At 47.9% G+C, this 12,586-nt stretch overlaps 1 protein-coding gene and 1 non-coding gene across 6 annotated transcripts in view; one reads left to right on the top strand and one right to left on the bottom strand.

Annotated features, from left to right (window-relative positions):
* Positions 1-831: 831 nt before the first annotated feature.
* The window catches only part of SRCAP (Snf2 related CREBBP activator protein), a 35,220-nt gene continuing 23,465 nt past the window's right edge, over positions 832-12,586 (bottom strand). For all 5 annotated transcript variants that reach the window (XM_029947763.1, XM_029947767.1, XM_029947768.1 and 2 more), the window contains exons 25-33: positions 10,825-11,090; positions 10,486-10,688; positions 7,999-8,168; positions 7,675-7,871; positions 7,465-7,579; positions 7,169-7,288; positions 3,894-4,088; positions 3,663-3,746; positions 832-3,543 (exon numbers count right to left, since the gene is read on the bottom strand). In XM_029947763.1, coding sequence (XP_029803623.1) covers positions 856-3,543; positions 3,663-3,746; positions 3,894-4,088; positions 7,169-7,288; positions 7,465-7,579; positions 7,675-7,871; positions 7,999-8,168; positions 10,486-10,688; positions 10,825-11,090 — 4,038 coding nt within the window. In that variant the 3' untranslated portion in view covers positions 832-855. The remainder of the gene's footprint in view (positions 3,544-3,662; positions 3,747-3,893; positions 4,089-7,168; positions 7,289-7,464; positions 7,580-7,674; positions 7,872-7,998; positions 8,169-10,485; positions 10,689-10,824; positions 11,091-12,586) is intronic.
* TRNAK-UUU lies at positions 6,340-6,412 on the top strand. The gene has a single exon. It is a non-coding gene; the product is annotated as a tRNA-Lys (tRNA).

Raw genomic sequence — 12,586 nt, 5'->3', positions numbered from 1 at the left:
AGCCACCACCTGAAAAGCCCCAGGAGCTTGGAAGGGGGTGTGGCTGACTCAAACTAGTTTGGCTAGATGGAGGGAAGCAAAAGGGGGATGGAGCAACTGGAGGTAGGATGCCTGCCTGCTGGAAAAGGAGTGAAAGCACCTGAGCAAGAGTAGTAAAAGCAGGGAAAAGTCTGAGGCTTCGGAGAACCCTGAGGGGAAGTCCAGAACTAAGGAATAGGAGGAGAGGAAAAGTATGAGTTGGAGTGACTTAAAACTTAAACTTTAGGGAAAGGCACCCTACCAGATCAGATCTGCCAATCTCTCCTCCTCTTGGGTGATTTCTACCTCAAAGACACATACATAATTCTGGGTTAGAGATCAGGTACTAGGGTTTTGGCAAGAACAAGAGAGGAGGAAAACGATGCCCAAGTTCCCACCCAACCCTCCACCAGACCAGAAAATCAGAAGCCTCCTTACGCGGATGCTCATACAGAAACTAAGTTTATTATTTTTTCTTCTTAAAAAAAAAGAAAAAAAAAAACTCATGGTAGAGAGAAGCCCCTCCCCCTTCCCCTAAGTGTGGGGGCTGTGAAAGATAGCTGGGGAATCAAGTACAAGGGAGTGGGGACAGAGACTATCTTGCCACCCTTAACACTGCCCAGCCATGTGGGGTGGAAGGGAAGGGAGTATGTGAAGAGCCCCATTTCCATGACAACCAGTTGCCTACCCCCTACTTTGGTGGAAAGAAGGGAGAAGGCCCCTATGTCTCCCTGGAGGCTTTCCCCCTCAAGACTTCAAGTAGTGGTTAACAGAGTCAGGCCTGGTTGTGGAGGGAGAGGGGCCATGGCGGAAAGCCTAGGTGGAGGGGCAGCCCATTCACGTCTTGGCCTTTCGGCCTCTGTGACTAATGGTAGGGCCAGGCGGGTGGAGGGGGGCACTGCTGCGCAGGATACGCTGGTCCCCTTGGTTGGTGGCCCCACCAAGTCGACGGGGGCCATGTCGGCGACGTGGGGTCCCATCCCCTTCCTCCTCCTCGCCTGAGGCTTCAGCCTCAGACTCCTCTACAGAACCCTCAGGTCCCGAGGGACTTGGGGGCTGTAGGCGGCCCCGCTTTGCCAACCCAGGACCCCCGCCAACTGGGGCCCCTGCCCGTTTTCGAGGCACCTTCTCAGTCTCTAGTGGGGGAACTAGAGACCCTGGACGCAGCCGGGTCGAGCGCAGTTTGGGAGCTAAGGAGACCATGGGAGGTGTTAATTCTAACCTGCCTGGCCCACTATCTAAATCCAGGTCATCCTGAATTACAGCCACCACCATCGACCCTTCACTCTTTCGCCCCCGCATTCCCTCCGCTTCAAGCCGCAAGCGGGCCAGGCGGGTGAGGGGGCGGCTTCCGTCCTCATCAGAGGAACTACCCTCACTCTCCCCCTGGCCCTGGGGTTGTCGCCGCCTCCCCAATCCACAGCTCTCGAGGAGAGAAGAGCTGTCACGGTCCAAGACAGGGAGTTGGCTGGGCCGAGGTGATGGTGGATTCTTGGGAGGTCGACCCCGTTTCCGCTTGGGTGGGGATGTTGAAATGGTGAGATTGGTGACAGTGTTGGCGACAGTAGCAGTGGGACAGGCTAGAAGCGGTGGGAGTGGTGGCAGGGGAGGTGGTAGCGGGAGTGGCTGTGTCCGGCTCTCTAAGTTGCCATCCCCTGGAGAGGAAATGGTCCCAGGAATGGGCAAATCTCGTGCCTTAGGGGGCCGCCCACGCCTTCTCTTCTCCACAGGTGATAGGATGATGGGCTCGGGTCTGTGAATTGGCTGGGGTCCAAGAGGCTGGGGCCCAGGACTAAGCTGGGGGCCCAGGACAGGCTCCGCAACAATAAGGGTCTCAGCCCCAGGGACTGGGTCAGCCCCATTGGTTTTTCCCTTAGAGGTGGATGAAGGTACCTCATCCACCCCTCGCCCAACATCTGCTGGAGACCTGTTCTTCTTGGGGGGCCTCCCCCTCCGACGTTTCACAGCAGGAGGGGTGATGGCAAGAAGTGCCCCTTCTCCGTTCTCTGGGCTGCCCCCACTGGTCACCCCCAGCTCAATGCGACGGCGAGCTATGAAGGGTTGCTGGGTTGGGGTGGGCAGTGTGGATGGGGGAGCAGCTTCACAGGGCCCACTGGTGGGAGGTGAGGATTCTGGCCCCGACATGCTGCGGGCAGATGGGCTTCCTGGGCTGGCACCAGTCTCAGAGACCCCAGGCACTAGGGTGCTGGCAGTTCCCCGCTGCTGTCGCCGTCGTCTCACCAGTTCCTTCTCCTCAACCACAGTCACTAGCCGTCCCGGAAGCTTGCGAAGCACTTTGGGGCCTGGAGGCTGCCCTGGCCGACCAGCCCCCTGACCCCTAATTTCTACATCCGCACTGGTGCGACGCCGAGGGGGCCGGGCAGGTGAAGGACTCTCGGGTGAGGAGGTGGTGGAGGATGAGGTTGACGGGGCTGTGACCTCTGCCGAAACAAGTTCCTGCGGCTTCTCTGGGCTGGAGGTTGGGGTCTGGGCCTCCACCAGCTCTTCTGAGCTCTTGTCAGCCTCCAATGGCTCCTGAAGTAGCTCATCAGATGCTGCTGAAGGTGGGAGCTCCAGCCCATTGCTCTCACTCAGACAGGAGGGCACCTCCTCACCATCAGGCAGCACTGTGAGGATGGTCCCCTCAGCAGGCTCTGGCACTTCCTGCTCTTGACCGTTGGGGACGCTGTCAGCCTCCAGGGTTGGGCTAGGTGCAGAAGAGGTGAGAGAAAGGTTCTTCTCTGATATAGGCAGGATCTCAACAGCAACTGGCAACAGATCCTTAGGGGGCACAAGAGTAAGTGGGGAAGTTTCGGAACTGGCCATATCAGCCAGCTCCGGGGACTCGGTGGATGCCAATGCTTGTGCACACAGTTCTGTCTCAGGCCCCAAGCCCAAGGGCAGGTTGGTGACTGGGGGGGAGATGGGTACAGAAGGTAGACCAAGCAAAAGAGGGGAGGAAGGAGTTGAGAGAGAGGTTTGGGCTGGAGGTGGGGTATGAGCTGGCGGAGGGGTACAGGCAGGAGGAGGGGTACAGGCGGAAGAACAAGAGGGAGGAATCTGTGGAGGGGGAAGTGGAGGAGAAGGCAAGATATGAACAGGAAGCATGGTTATTGGATTTGGGGCTGAAATGGGGATCGGGGCTGGGATTGGAACAGGGATTGGGGCAGGAATTACAGCAGGAGCTGAAGTTGGAGTGGGTCGAGGCCTAGGTGCTGGCCGGGGAACTCTCTCCCTGGCGGGGCTGCAGCGTGGGGGTGTGGAAGTGCTGCGAGTATGATGGGTGGATGTGACAGGAGTGTGGTTTGCCCCTTGAGTCTCAGCCCGGGCTCCACGAAGACGCTCACTGACGCGAGTCCCTGGCCTTTCAGGGGCCTTGGCCTTCTTACTGCGCCGGTGACTGCCTCCACCAGTCCCACAGGAAACCTCATCCCCAGCCCCTGGCCCCTCCTCCTCCTCTTGGGGTAGGCGGAACACCTCCTCCTTGGCTTGGTCCAGGTCCTTGCGGGCAGCTTCCACTTGCTCCTACCAACAACAGAGCCCAAACGGTGGGGGGTGGGGGGTCAGAGGGAGGCAAACAGATTGGGGAGTGGGTAAAAAGCAGCAACTTCCCACTTCCATACTCATCCCCTAGAAATACTCACTTCTGCCTGCTTGAGCTCCTCCCGGCTCACCTCCTCCAGTGAGGCTTCCAGGAATTTCATGGCATAACGCTCAATGGGGGTCAGCTGTGGGAAGGAGAAATGGTGATGAACCCGGCAACCAGGGCCCAGCACCCTTGATTATTTTCACCAGAGAAGACAGAAAAGTCTCACAAGGTCCAGAGGAGGAAGTTGTGAAGGGTGATGTTAAGAACTAGTGGGTCCAACACTGACCTGTTCTACAAGGGCGGCAATTTCCTGCTCAGCCCGGGACATCTCTTCATCCTCAGCACCAGGTCGGCCGGCCTCCTCTCCCTCACCAGCAGGAAATCCATCATTTTCATTGAATTCTGCAAGCTCAGCCACCTGTTCAGCTTTGGCCTGGGTGGCAGCACGGATATCCTCTTCATCCTCTGCCCGACACAGTGCCTACAAGGATGTGGAGAAGCAAAAACCATGAAAATTAAAGAACTTTATATCCTGTGGTTCAATCTGGCAAAAATCTGAAATCGAGTTGACACCAAACTAGGTTTACAACAGAACTCAACTCTCTTCTGGGCCCTCAGAGTTATCAAAGCAATGAAGTATTCCACATAGGATGGAATTTGACCTGGTGTCACCAGGGACAAAGGAACTGTTTTTTTAGAAACTTTTAGGCCTGCTTCCTTTTCCACTGAGGTCAGCCTTAGATCTCCTTTAAAAAAAAAATTCCCAGGCTGCCTAGTTAGCTCAGTCGCTTAAGCAGCTGACTTTGGCTGAGGTCATGATTGCACAGTCCAGGAGTTCAAGCCCCACATTGGGCTCTGCACAAACGGTGGAGCCTGGAGTCTGCTTTGGATTCTGTGTCCTTGTCTCTCTTGTTCCTCCACCCGGACCTCCCCCGCTTGCACTCTGTCTCTCCCTCTCTCTCAAAGACAAATTAAAAAAAAAAAAAAAAGCTATCCCAGGGCTGCCTGGGCAGCTGTCAGTTAAGGGTCCAACTTGATTTTGGCTCAGATTATGATTGCATGGTTGAGACTGAACTCTAAGTTCAATCCATGCTGGGTGTGGAGCTTAATTCTCTGTCCCTCCCTTGCTCATGCATGTGCACTCTTAAGATAAATACATGAATTATAAAAACAAAAATAATTTTATAAAGCAGTCCCAAAAGCCTGGGTGGCTCAGCTGGTTAAGTGTTGGACTCTTTTTTTGTTGTTGTTTATTGTGAGAGACGGACAGAGCGTGAGTAGGGGAGGGGCAGAGAGAGAGGGAGACAGAATGTGAAGCAGGCTCCAGGCTCTGAACTGTCAACACAGGGCTCAAACTCACAAGCTGTGAGATCATGACCTGAGCTGAAGTCGGACGCTTAATCGGCTGAGCCACCCATGCATCCCTGTCAAACTCATGATTACAGCTCAGGTCACATCTCAGTCTGTGAGTTGGAGTCCCACATCGGGCTCTGTGCTGATAGTGCAGAACCTGTTTAGACTCTCTCCCGCTCTCTCTTTGCCCGTGCCCCACTGGTGCTCTTTCACTCTCTTAAAGTAAATAAACTTAAAAAACAAAAACCAAAAACACCCCAGTAGTCCCTGAAAGCTTTAAATAACAAAAACTCCCTAATTCTTCTTTGTACTGAGATGCAACACACTATCCACATCTTATCTTTCCCTGGAAATGAATATCCAGAAAGCTCACACCAAAGTCATCAAGGGATGGAACCTACAGTATGCTCAGCAATGAGGGGAAGGCACTTAGTAGGGAAAAAACATCTCCATGATCTCTACCCTGCAGTTCTAAAGATCTACCTCTGAAAAAGTATAAATGCCCAGCCCTTGACCCCCAAAATCACAATTTAGTATGTTGTGAGACAGGGTCTTAGGAATCAATCCTTTAAAAACCCCTCAGGGAGCCAAGGGAGTGGCTTGGGGAGGTAATGATCTCATGACTTGTGAGTTCAAGCCCCATGTTGGGCTATCTGCTGTCAGGGCAGAATCCACGTCAATCCTCTGTCTTCCTCTCTGCTCTTCCCCCACTCTACTTGTATGTGTGCACTCTCTCAGAAATAAACAAACATTAAAAAAAAAAACATATTGGGGCACCTGGGTGGCTTAGTCAGTTAAGCATACAACTGTGGCTCAGGTCACGATCTCACATTTTGTGGGTTCGAGCCCCACATTAGGCTCTGTGCTGACAGCTTGGAGCCGGCTTCAGATTTTGTGTCTCCAACTCTCTCTGTCCCACCCCCATTCATGCTTTGTGTCTGTCTCACAAAAGTGAGTAAACATTAAAAAAAAAAAGAAAAAACCTGTTAAGGAATGCCTGGGTGGTCCTGTGGCTTAGGCATCTGACTCTTGGTTTTGGCTCAGGTCATATTCTCAAGGTTTGTGAGATCATGCCCCACGTCAGGCTCTGTGTAGATAGTGCAGAACCTGTTTGGGATTCTCTGCCCCTCCCCTGCTTGCACAGGAGCATATTCTCTCTCAGAAATAAACATATATTAATTTTTTTAAATATTAAAATAAATAGTAACAAAAAATATTTTAATAAATGAAAAGTTCTTCAGGGGCACCTGGCTGGTTCAGTCAGTAGAGCATGGTACTCTTAATCTCAAGGTCATGAATTCAAGCCCCACATTCAAGTATGCGTGGAGCCTATCTAAAAATAAATTCTTTAAAAAATAAATAAAATAGTTTTTTGGAGGGCCTGACTGGTTCAGTTGGTATAATGTGAGACTTTTAATCTCAGGGTCATGAGTTCAACCCCCATGTTGGGTATAGAGCCTACTTTAAAAAGTAAAAATACAAAAACCAAAAAGCTTTCCAAGTGATTCTACTATGCATTGGTGTTTGAAAAATAAGAGGTTACACCACATAGAAAGCACTTCTTATGTCCACTATGCCATTTCAACCTCAGTTACTTTCTTCTCATTAGCTTTCAAAAAAAGTGGAAAGTGAGACTCAGAAGATTAAACAGACTTGACTTAACAAACACAATTATTAAGAAGTACTGTTAGAATTCAAACTTATAACTGAGAAGTCCGAAGCCTGTCTTTTTTCTATGAAATCTTGTGAACCAATAAGCAATCTACTCCCAACCATCAAAAGGCCAACAGTAGAGGTGTCTGGGTGGCTTAGTTGGTTAAGCTTCTGACTCCTGATTTCAGCTCAGGTCATCTCATGGTTTGTGAGATCAAGCCCGCATCGGGCTCTATACTGCCAGTCAAGGAGCCTACTTGGGATTCTCTCTCTCCCTCTCTCTGCCCCTCCCCTGTTCACGTGTGTTTGCTATCTTTCTCTTCTCAAAAATAAATGTGTGAAAGAAAGAGAAAGAAAGAAATGATGAGAGGATGCAAGGAAGAAAGGAAGAGAGGAGGGAGGGAGGGAGGGAGGAAGGAAGAAAGAAAAGAGTGAGTCAACAGTAATCTGGGAAACAGCAAAAATGTCCTTTCCCCCCATAAAAGCTCAACAGACTGAGACAATAGACATCATAACTATTGGCTCCAATCTAGAGATTGCCCACTCTTTCTTCACCTGTTCCAAGATATGGGTCTGCTTGCTGGCCACAGTCTCTTCCTCCTCTTCAGGGGCAGAGGGTACAGATGAGCCAGACGGCTCTTCCAGGGGCATATCAAACAGCTCTCGGATGGTCTGCTTTGGAGAGAACAGAGGAAGAAGTGTCAGCCAATGGAAGGCTGGGCCCACTATGAGACGGCGGCTCTTAGAAGTAATCAGAGGTGCCACTAGTTGAAGAGGCAGGTAGAGGCCAATGCATCCTCTTTAATAAGCGGGAGCAATTCTCACCTCTGTGGGCTGGAAGATCTTAGTACCTGTTTAAAATAGGCTGTAGTGAAGTTGCCTCCCTCAATGGCCATGTCTCCCAACATTCTCTTCTGATTTGCCTTTTTTAGGATGTTCTCCTCCACCGTCCGTTCACTGATAAGTCTAGGGAGTGATGAAGGATGTGTAAATAGCCAAATACATTAACAAAACTCTTATCAGGAAAGAGGATGCAAAGGGAAGGGGAGACTAGGCAATACCTGTAAATGTGGACGTCTCGGGTCTGGCCAATTCGGTGACAGCGATCCTGGGCCTGAGCATCCATGGTGGGATTCCAGTCGCTGTCATAAAAAACAACAGTGTCTGCTCCTGTCAGGTTTACACCCACACCCCCACTCCGAGTTGAAAGAATAAAGCAGAATATGCGTTTGTCTGCATTGAATCGTTCCATCAAAGCCTAGAGAAAAAGAAAAAAGATAACATTAGGAGACACAACCCCCAAAACAGACCCAAGGCTTGGTGGGACCCCTTCTGGGGTAGAGTAGCTGAGGTAAGCCTTTAAGGGCTGCAGATGCCTGGGTTACCTGTCTCTGTTCAACTCTAGTAGACCCATCCAGACGCAAGTAGAGGTGGCCATGGTAGGTGAGAAACTGTTCTAATACATCCAGCATTCGAGTCATCTGGGTGAATATGAGCACTCGGTGGCCCTCTGCCTTGAGCTGTCGCAATAGCACTGCCAATGTTTGCAACTTTCCTAAAGAGATATGAAAGGGTATAGGAAACCTGCTATAAGCTGGAATAGGAAGAACACTTAGTACTGAAAGGCTGTAGTTGAAAGATAATAAAACCATTAGGTCAGAGTGTCAATTAGCCTAGGAGATCAAAAGTATTTAACTTTATTTTCTTCCCTTAAGAAGTCCCCTTGGGGGGGCGGGCGCTTGGGTGGCACAGTCGGTTAAGCGTCCAACTTTGGCTCAGGTCATGATCTCTCGGTTCGTGGGTTTGAGCCCTGCATCAGGCTCTGTGCTGACAGCTAGCTCAGAGCCTGGAGCCTGTCTTCAGATCCTGTGACTCCTTCTCCCTCTGACCCTCCCCTGCTCATGCTGTCTCTCTCTCTCTCTCTCTCTCTCTCTCAAAAATAAATAAAAACATTAAAAAAAAAAAAAGTCCCCTTTGGTCTGCTCCTTTCTTGGACCTAACTTTTCTGGGTCTAACCGGAGGTAGGATTAACATACAGACACGTGGGGGAAAAAAGGATCCCTCAATTGTGTATGAGCAGGAGATCCTTAAGTACTACATTGAGTTATGCCAGCTGAAACACAAGACAGATTTATAGGACAGATGTCAACAAAATCAGCTGGCAGTCATGGCTTACATACAGGGATTACGAGCACTGAGATCAGAACCATGAAGAGAGGATATCTAGTTCAACCTCCCATCAGACACAAAAGTAACTTCTATAAGGTTTCCATTTAGTCATTTTGAATGCTTTGAACAGACTTTCAATTAATCTACTCTAAAGAGGTTCAAATGTTACAAAATTATTTTTTTACTAAAATATTTAATGAAAGGCGCCTGGGTGGCTCAGTTAAGTATCCGACTATGATCTCACAGTCTGTGAGTTTGAGCCCACGTCAGGCTTGTGCAGGACAGCTCAGAGCCTGGAGTCCGCCTTGGATTCTGTGTGTCTCTCTCTCTCTCTGCCCCTCCTCTGCTCATGCTCTGTCTCTCTTGCCCTCAAAAAAAAAATTTTTTTTAATAAAAAAATATTAGTACATACTGATAAAAAAATTTATCTGATATTCTAAGGCATTTAGGAAATCTCCAAACATTTTACTACAGAAATATCAGGGGCGCCTTGGTGGCTCAAGTCTGTTAGGCATCCAACTCTTGATTCTGGCTCAGGTTGTGATCTCATTTTGTGGAGCTCTGCACTGACAGAGGAGCCTGCTTGGGATTCTCTTTCTCTCCTCTCCCCTCCACCCCCCTTGCTTATGCTCTCTCTTTCTCAAAATAAATAGTTTAAATAAAAAGAAAGAATTATCTCTGCAGCATTGTGACATAAACAATTCACTACTGTGTCCAAAAGACAGTCTTACTTAACAGAACCTGATTAAACACTGTGGACACCTGGCAGAAATCCCTTGATCCCAGGGAAAACAAGCCCCACCCCAACCCTAAAAGATAAATCATGACTGGTCTAAATAAGCCACAGTTTCTCTTTGCCATTTTTCCTTTTTTAGTGATTAATTTAGGGATAAGCAAATGCCCCAATTTAAGCCATTAAGTTGTGAAGCACAGTCAATGGGGAGAACTTTCTCCTTAGCCCCCCCACCCCTTAAAAAAAAAAAAAAAAAAGGAAACTTGCTAAGAGTCTTTCATCTCAACCCCTGCTTCCTGCTCAAAGCATTGCTGTGCTCATTGGAGTCTTGGCAGCAATGGCAGGATCATAAAGGAATAAACATGAGACCACAAAGATAAAAGCTAAGGATGACAGGCAAGGGAGAAGACCACAATGTGCCTGGGTCCATGAAGACAACAGTAGGCTGAACCAGTCATATGCCACTATTCTCAGAATTTCTCATTAAGTAAACAATAAATGTCCTTGTGGTTTAAGCCACTATTGGTCAGTTTTCTCTTAGCTGCAGTCAAATGCATCCTAACCAAAGACAAGAAAAAAGTTCCTTGCGTTTTCCCAAAAGAAAACTTACTACTTACCATGCAGTCTTGTACCATCACACACCTGTCCCTATGAATCTGAAAACTCTATTTTGCACTATCTTATCTACCATTGTATCCCAAATGGTTACCAAAATACAACAGATACTCACAAAATATTCAAAATGAATAAATGAGTTAGCACACATTTTTCAACTTTCATCAGTCATGAATGCCAAGAATACAGCATAAGGCCTACATTTCTCCATCTTGTCTATAACTATAACCTGAACATCTGTCTAATGTTTAATGAAATTCACAAAGACCTTATGCACAGCAGTCCTCTAATATAGCAGTCTTCCTACTAAAACAGGGAAAAAGATGAAGGGATCCTCACTGGCCAATGAACTTACCACAATCATACTGGATGAGCCTCAAGTCAGGGAATTGGGTGCGCATGTTACACACAATACGGTGCAAGGGGCGAGCCCGGGGCCAGAGCTCACAGGCCAATTGCTCCTGGAAGGCTGCCTGACGCGGGGCCAGCCAAGGAGGTGGGTGGCAGGCATGCAGGGAAGGGGGTGGTGCCTCCACAGGAGGCATGACAAAGATGAACCTGTGAAAAAAGAAGGCAAGCGGTATAAAAGATGGAATTCTGAAAGGCCCCAGAAGTGCACCTTCACCAGCCCTAACCACTATATCCACTCAGAGGCCCCAAGACCCGCTTCCCATTAGCACTTAGCCCTGCCAACCTCTCAATGATTTCTGACAGCTGGTCTAGTCGTTGCTGGGGAAACAGGACAGCCTGGCGGGCAGCCTCGGTATAAGTCCAAAAGGTTGGGTGGCTGGGGCCAGGAGAACGAGGGCCGATGGGGCTGGCAACAGGTTGGGGCAGGGTACAGAAATCCAGGACTTCAGTCCCATACACAGGTGCCAGGGCCCCATGAGCCTCACTAAGTTGGAAAATCCGTTCCAAGCGTTCAGACCGCTGTCGCTTCCGCTTTTCCTCCAGAGATTCCTGGGGATAAGGAAACACACACACATACACACACACACACACAGAAAAGTAAAAAGTAATCAGTGTTCTCATAGAAAACCTGACCATTCCTCCCAGAATTAAACATAATCTATGTAAACCATAAGACTCAAAATTACATTATGTTTTCAGTGGTTTTCCAAATTATCAATAATGATGTTACACTTTTCATAATGTTAAATGAAGTAATTTCTCTGCAAGAAAAAACTGATCTTCCCTTGTATGCTACCAAGGCAGAATGCCTCAATATTCAAAATTTAGACCTGCATATATAACAAGCTTATAAAATAGAGAATTTCTGGGAATTTTAAGTAACTCTGCAACACTCAAGTTAATTTACCTTCTTGAAGTGGATCCAAAATAATTATTAAAAGCCTTCCTCAAATTACTGAACAGGACACAGAGTAGCTAAGCAAATGCATGGCAGGTTTCTGCCAAGGGCCAAACTGGAATCGAGTAGGATGGGAACAGCTAATCAAACATCTAGGTATCACCAGCCTAAGAGAGAAAAGGGGAGTCCCTGGCAGATATGAAATCTGTAGGACTTTGATCCAGTTATTTCCCATCACTACTATTTCTAGTGCACCAGCTATGACAGAATTCTTTTTTTTTGCAGCACTTACCACATTTGTATGATTCTTTGATTAACGTTTCCTACCCACAAAACTGTAACCGCCTATTAACACGAAACATATTTGATCTTGCTCACTATTATTACCCACTACCTAGCTCAGTTATCTGGCACCTAGTAGGCTCTCAATAAATAGTTATTAGAATGAACAAAGGAAGGAGGTTAAATGCTAGCAGATAATCCTGAAAAAAAGTAGCATCCCAAATCTCCCTTCTTGACTACTCCCTTTAAACTTGACCTCTCAGCTCCTGGTGATCAAAGTGAAAAAGGAAAGCATCCTAGCAGAACAGGCCAGGTCTCAAGAGTAGTAGCAAAGAAGAAAACATTTGCAAATCACATTTCTGAAAAGCTATTTGTATCCAGAATATACAAAGAACTCTTTCAAATACAAAATAACCCAATAAATAACCCATGCAGAGGTACGTGGCTGGCTCAGTTGGTATAGCATGTGACATTTGGCTGCAGGGTCATGAGTTCAAACCCACATTGGGTATAGAGCTTACTTAAAAAAAAAAGTAATTAAAAAATTATAAAAATAAAAAATAAAAGTTAAGGGGTGCTTGGGTGGCTCAGTTGGTTAGCATCCCACTTTCATTCAGGTCATGATCTCGCAGTTCACGAGTATGAACCCTGCATCAGGCTCTATGCTTACAACTCAGAGCCTGGAGCCTGCTTCAAATTCTGTGTCTCTCCCTCTCACTGCCTCTCCCTCATCTGCTCTCTCCCCCTCAAAAATAAACGTTAAAAAAAATAAAAATAAATAAGGCAAAGAATCTGAATATCTTAACAATTCTTCAGAGAAGATACACAAATGGCCAACTACTGAAAAGATGCTCAGCATCTTTAG

This window comes from Suricata suricatta, chromosome 8, assembly GCF_006229205.1.
Source record: "Suricata suricatta isolate VVHF042 chromosome 8, meerkat_22Aug2017_6uvM2_HiC, whole genome shotgun sequence".
Lineage (NCBI taxonomy): Eukaryota > Metazoa > Chordata > Mammalia > Carnivora > Herpestidae > Suricata > Suricata suricatta.
Note: the sequence above shows the minus strand (reverse complement) of the source record. Positions and strands in the feature narration are given on the sequence as shown.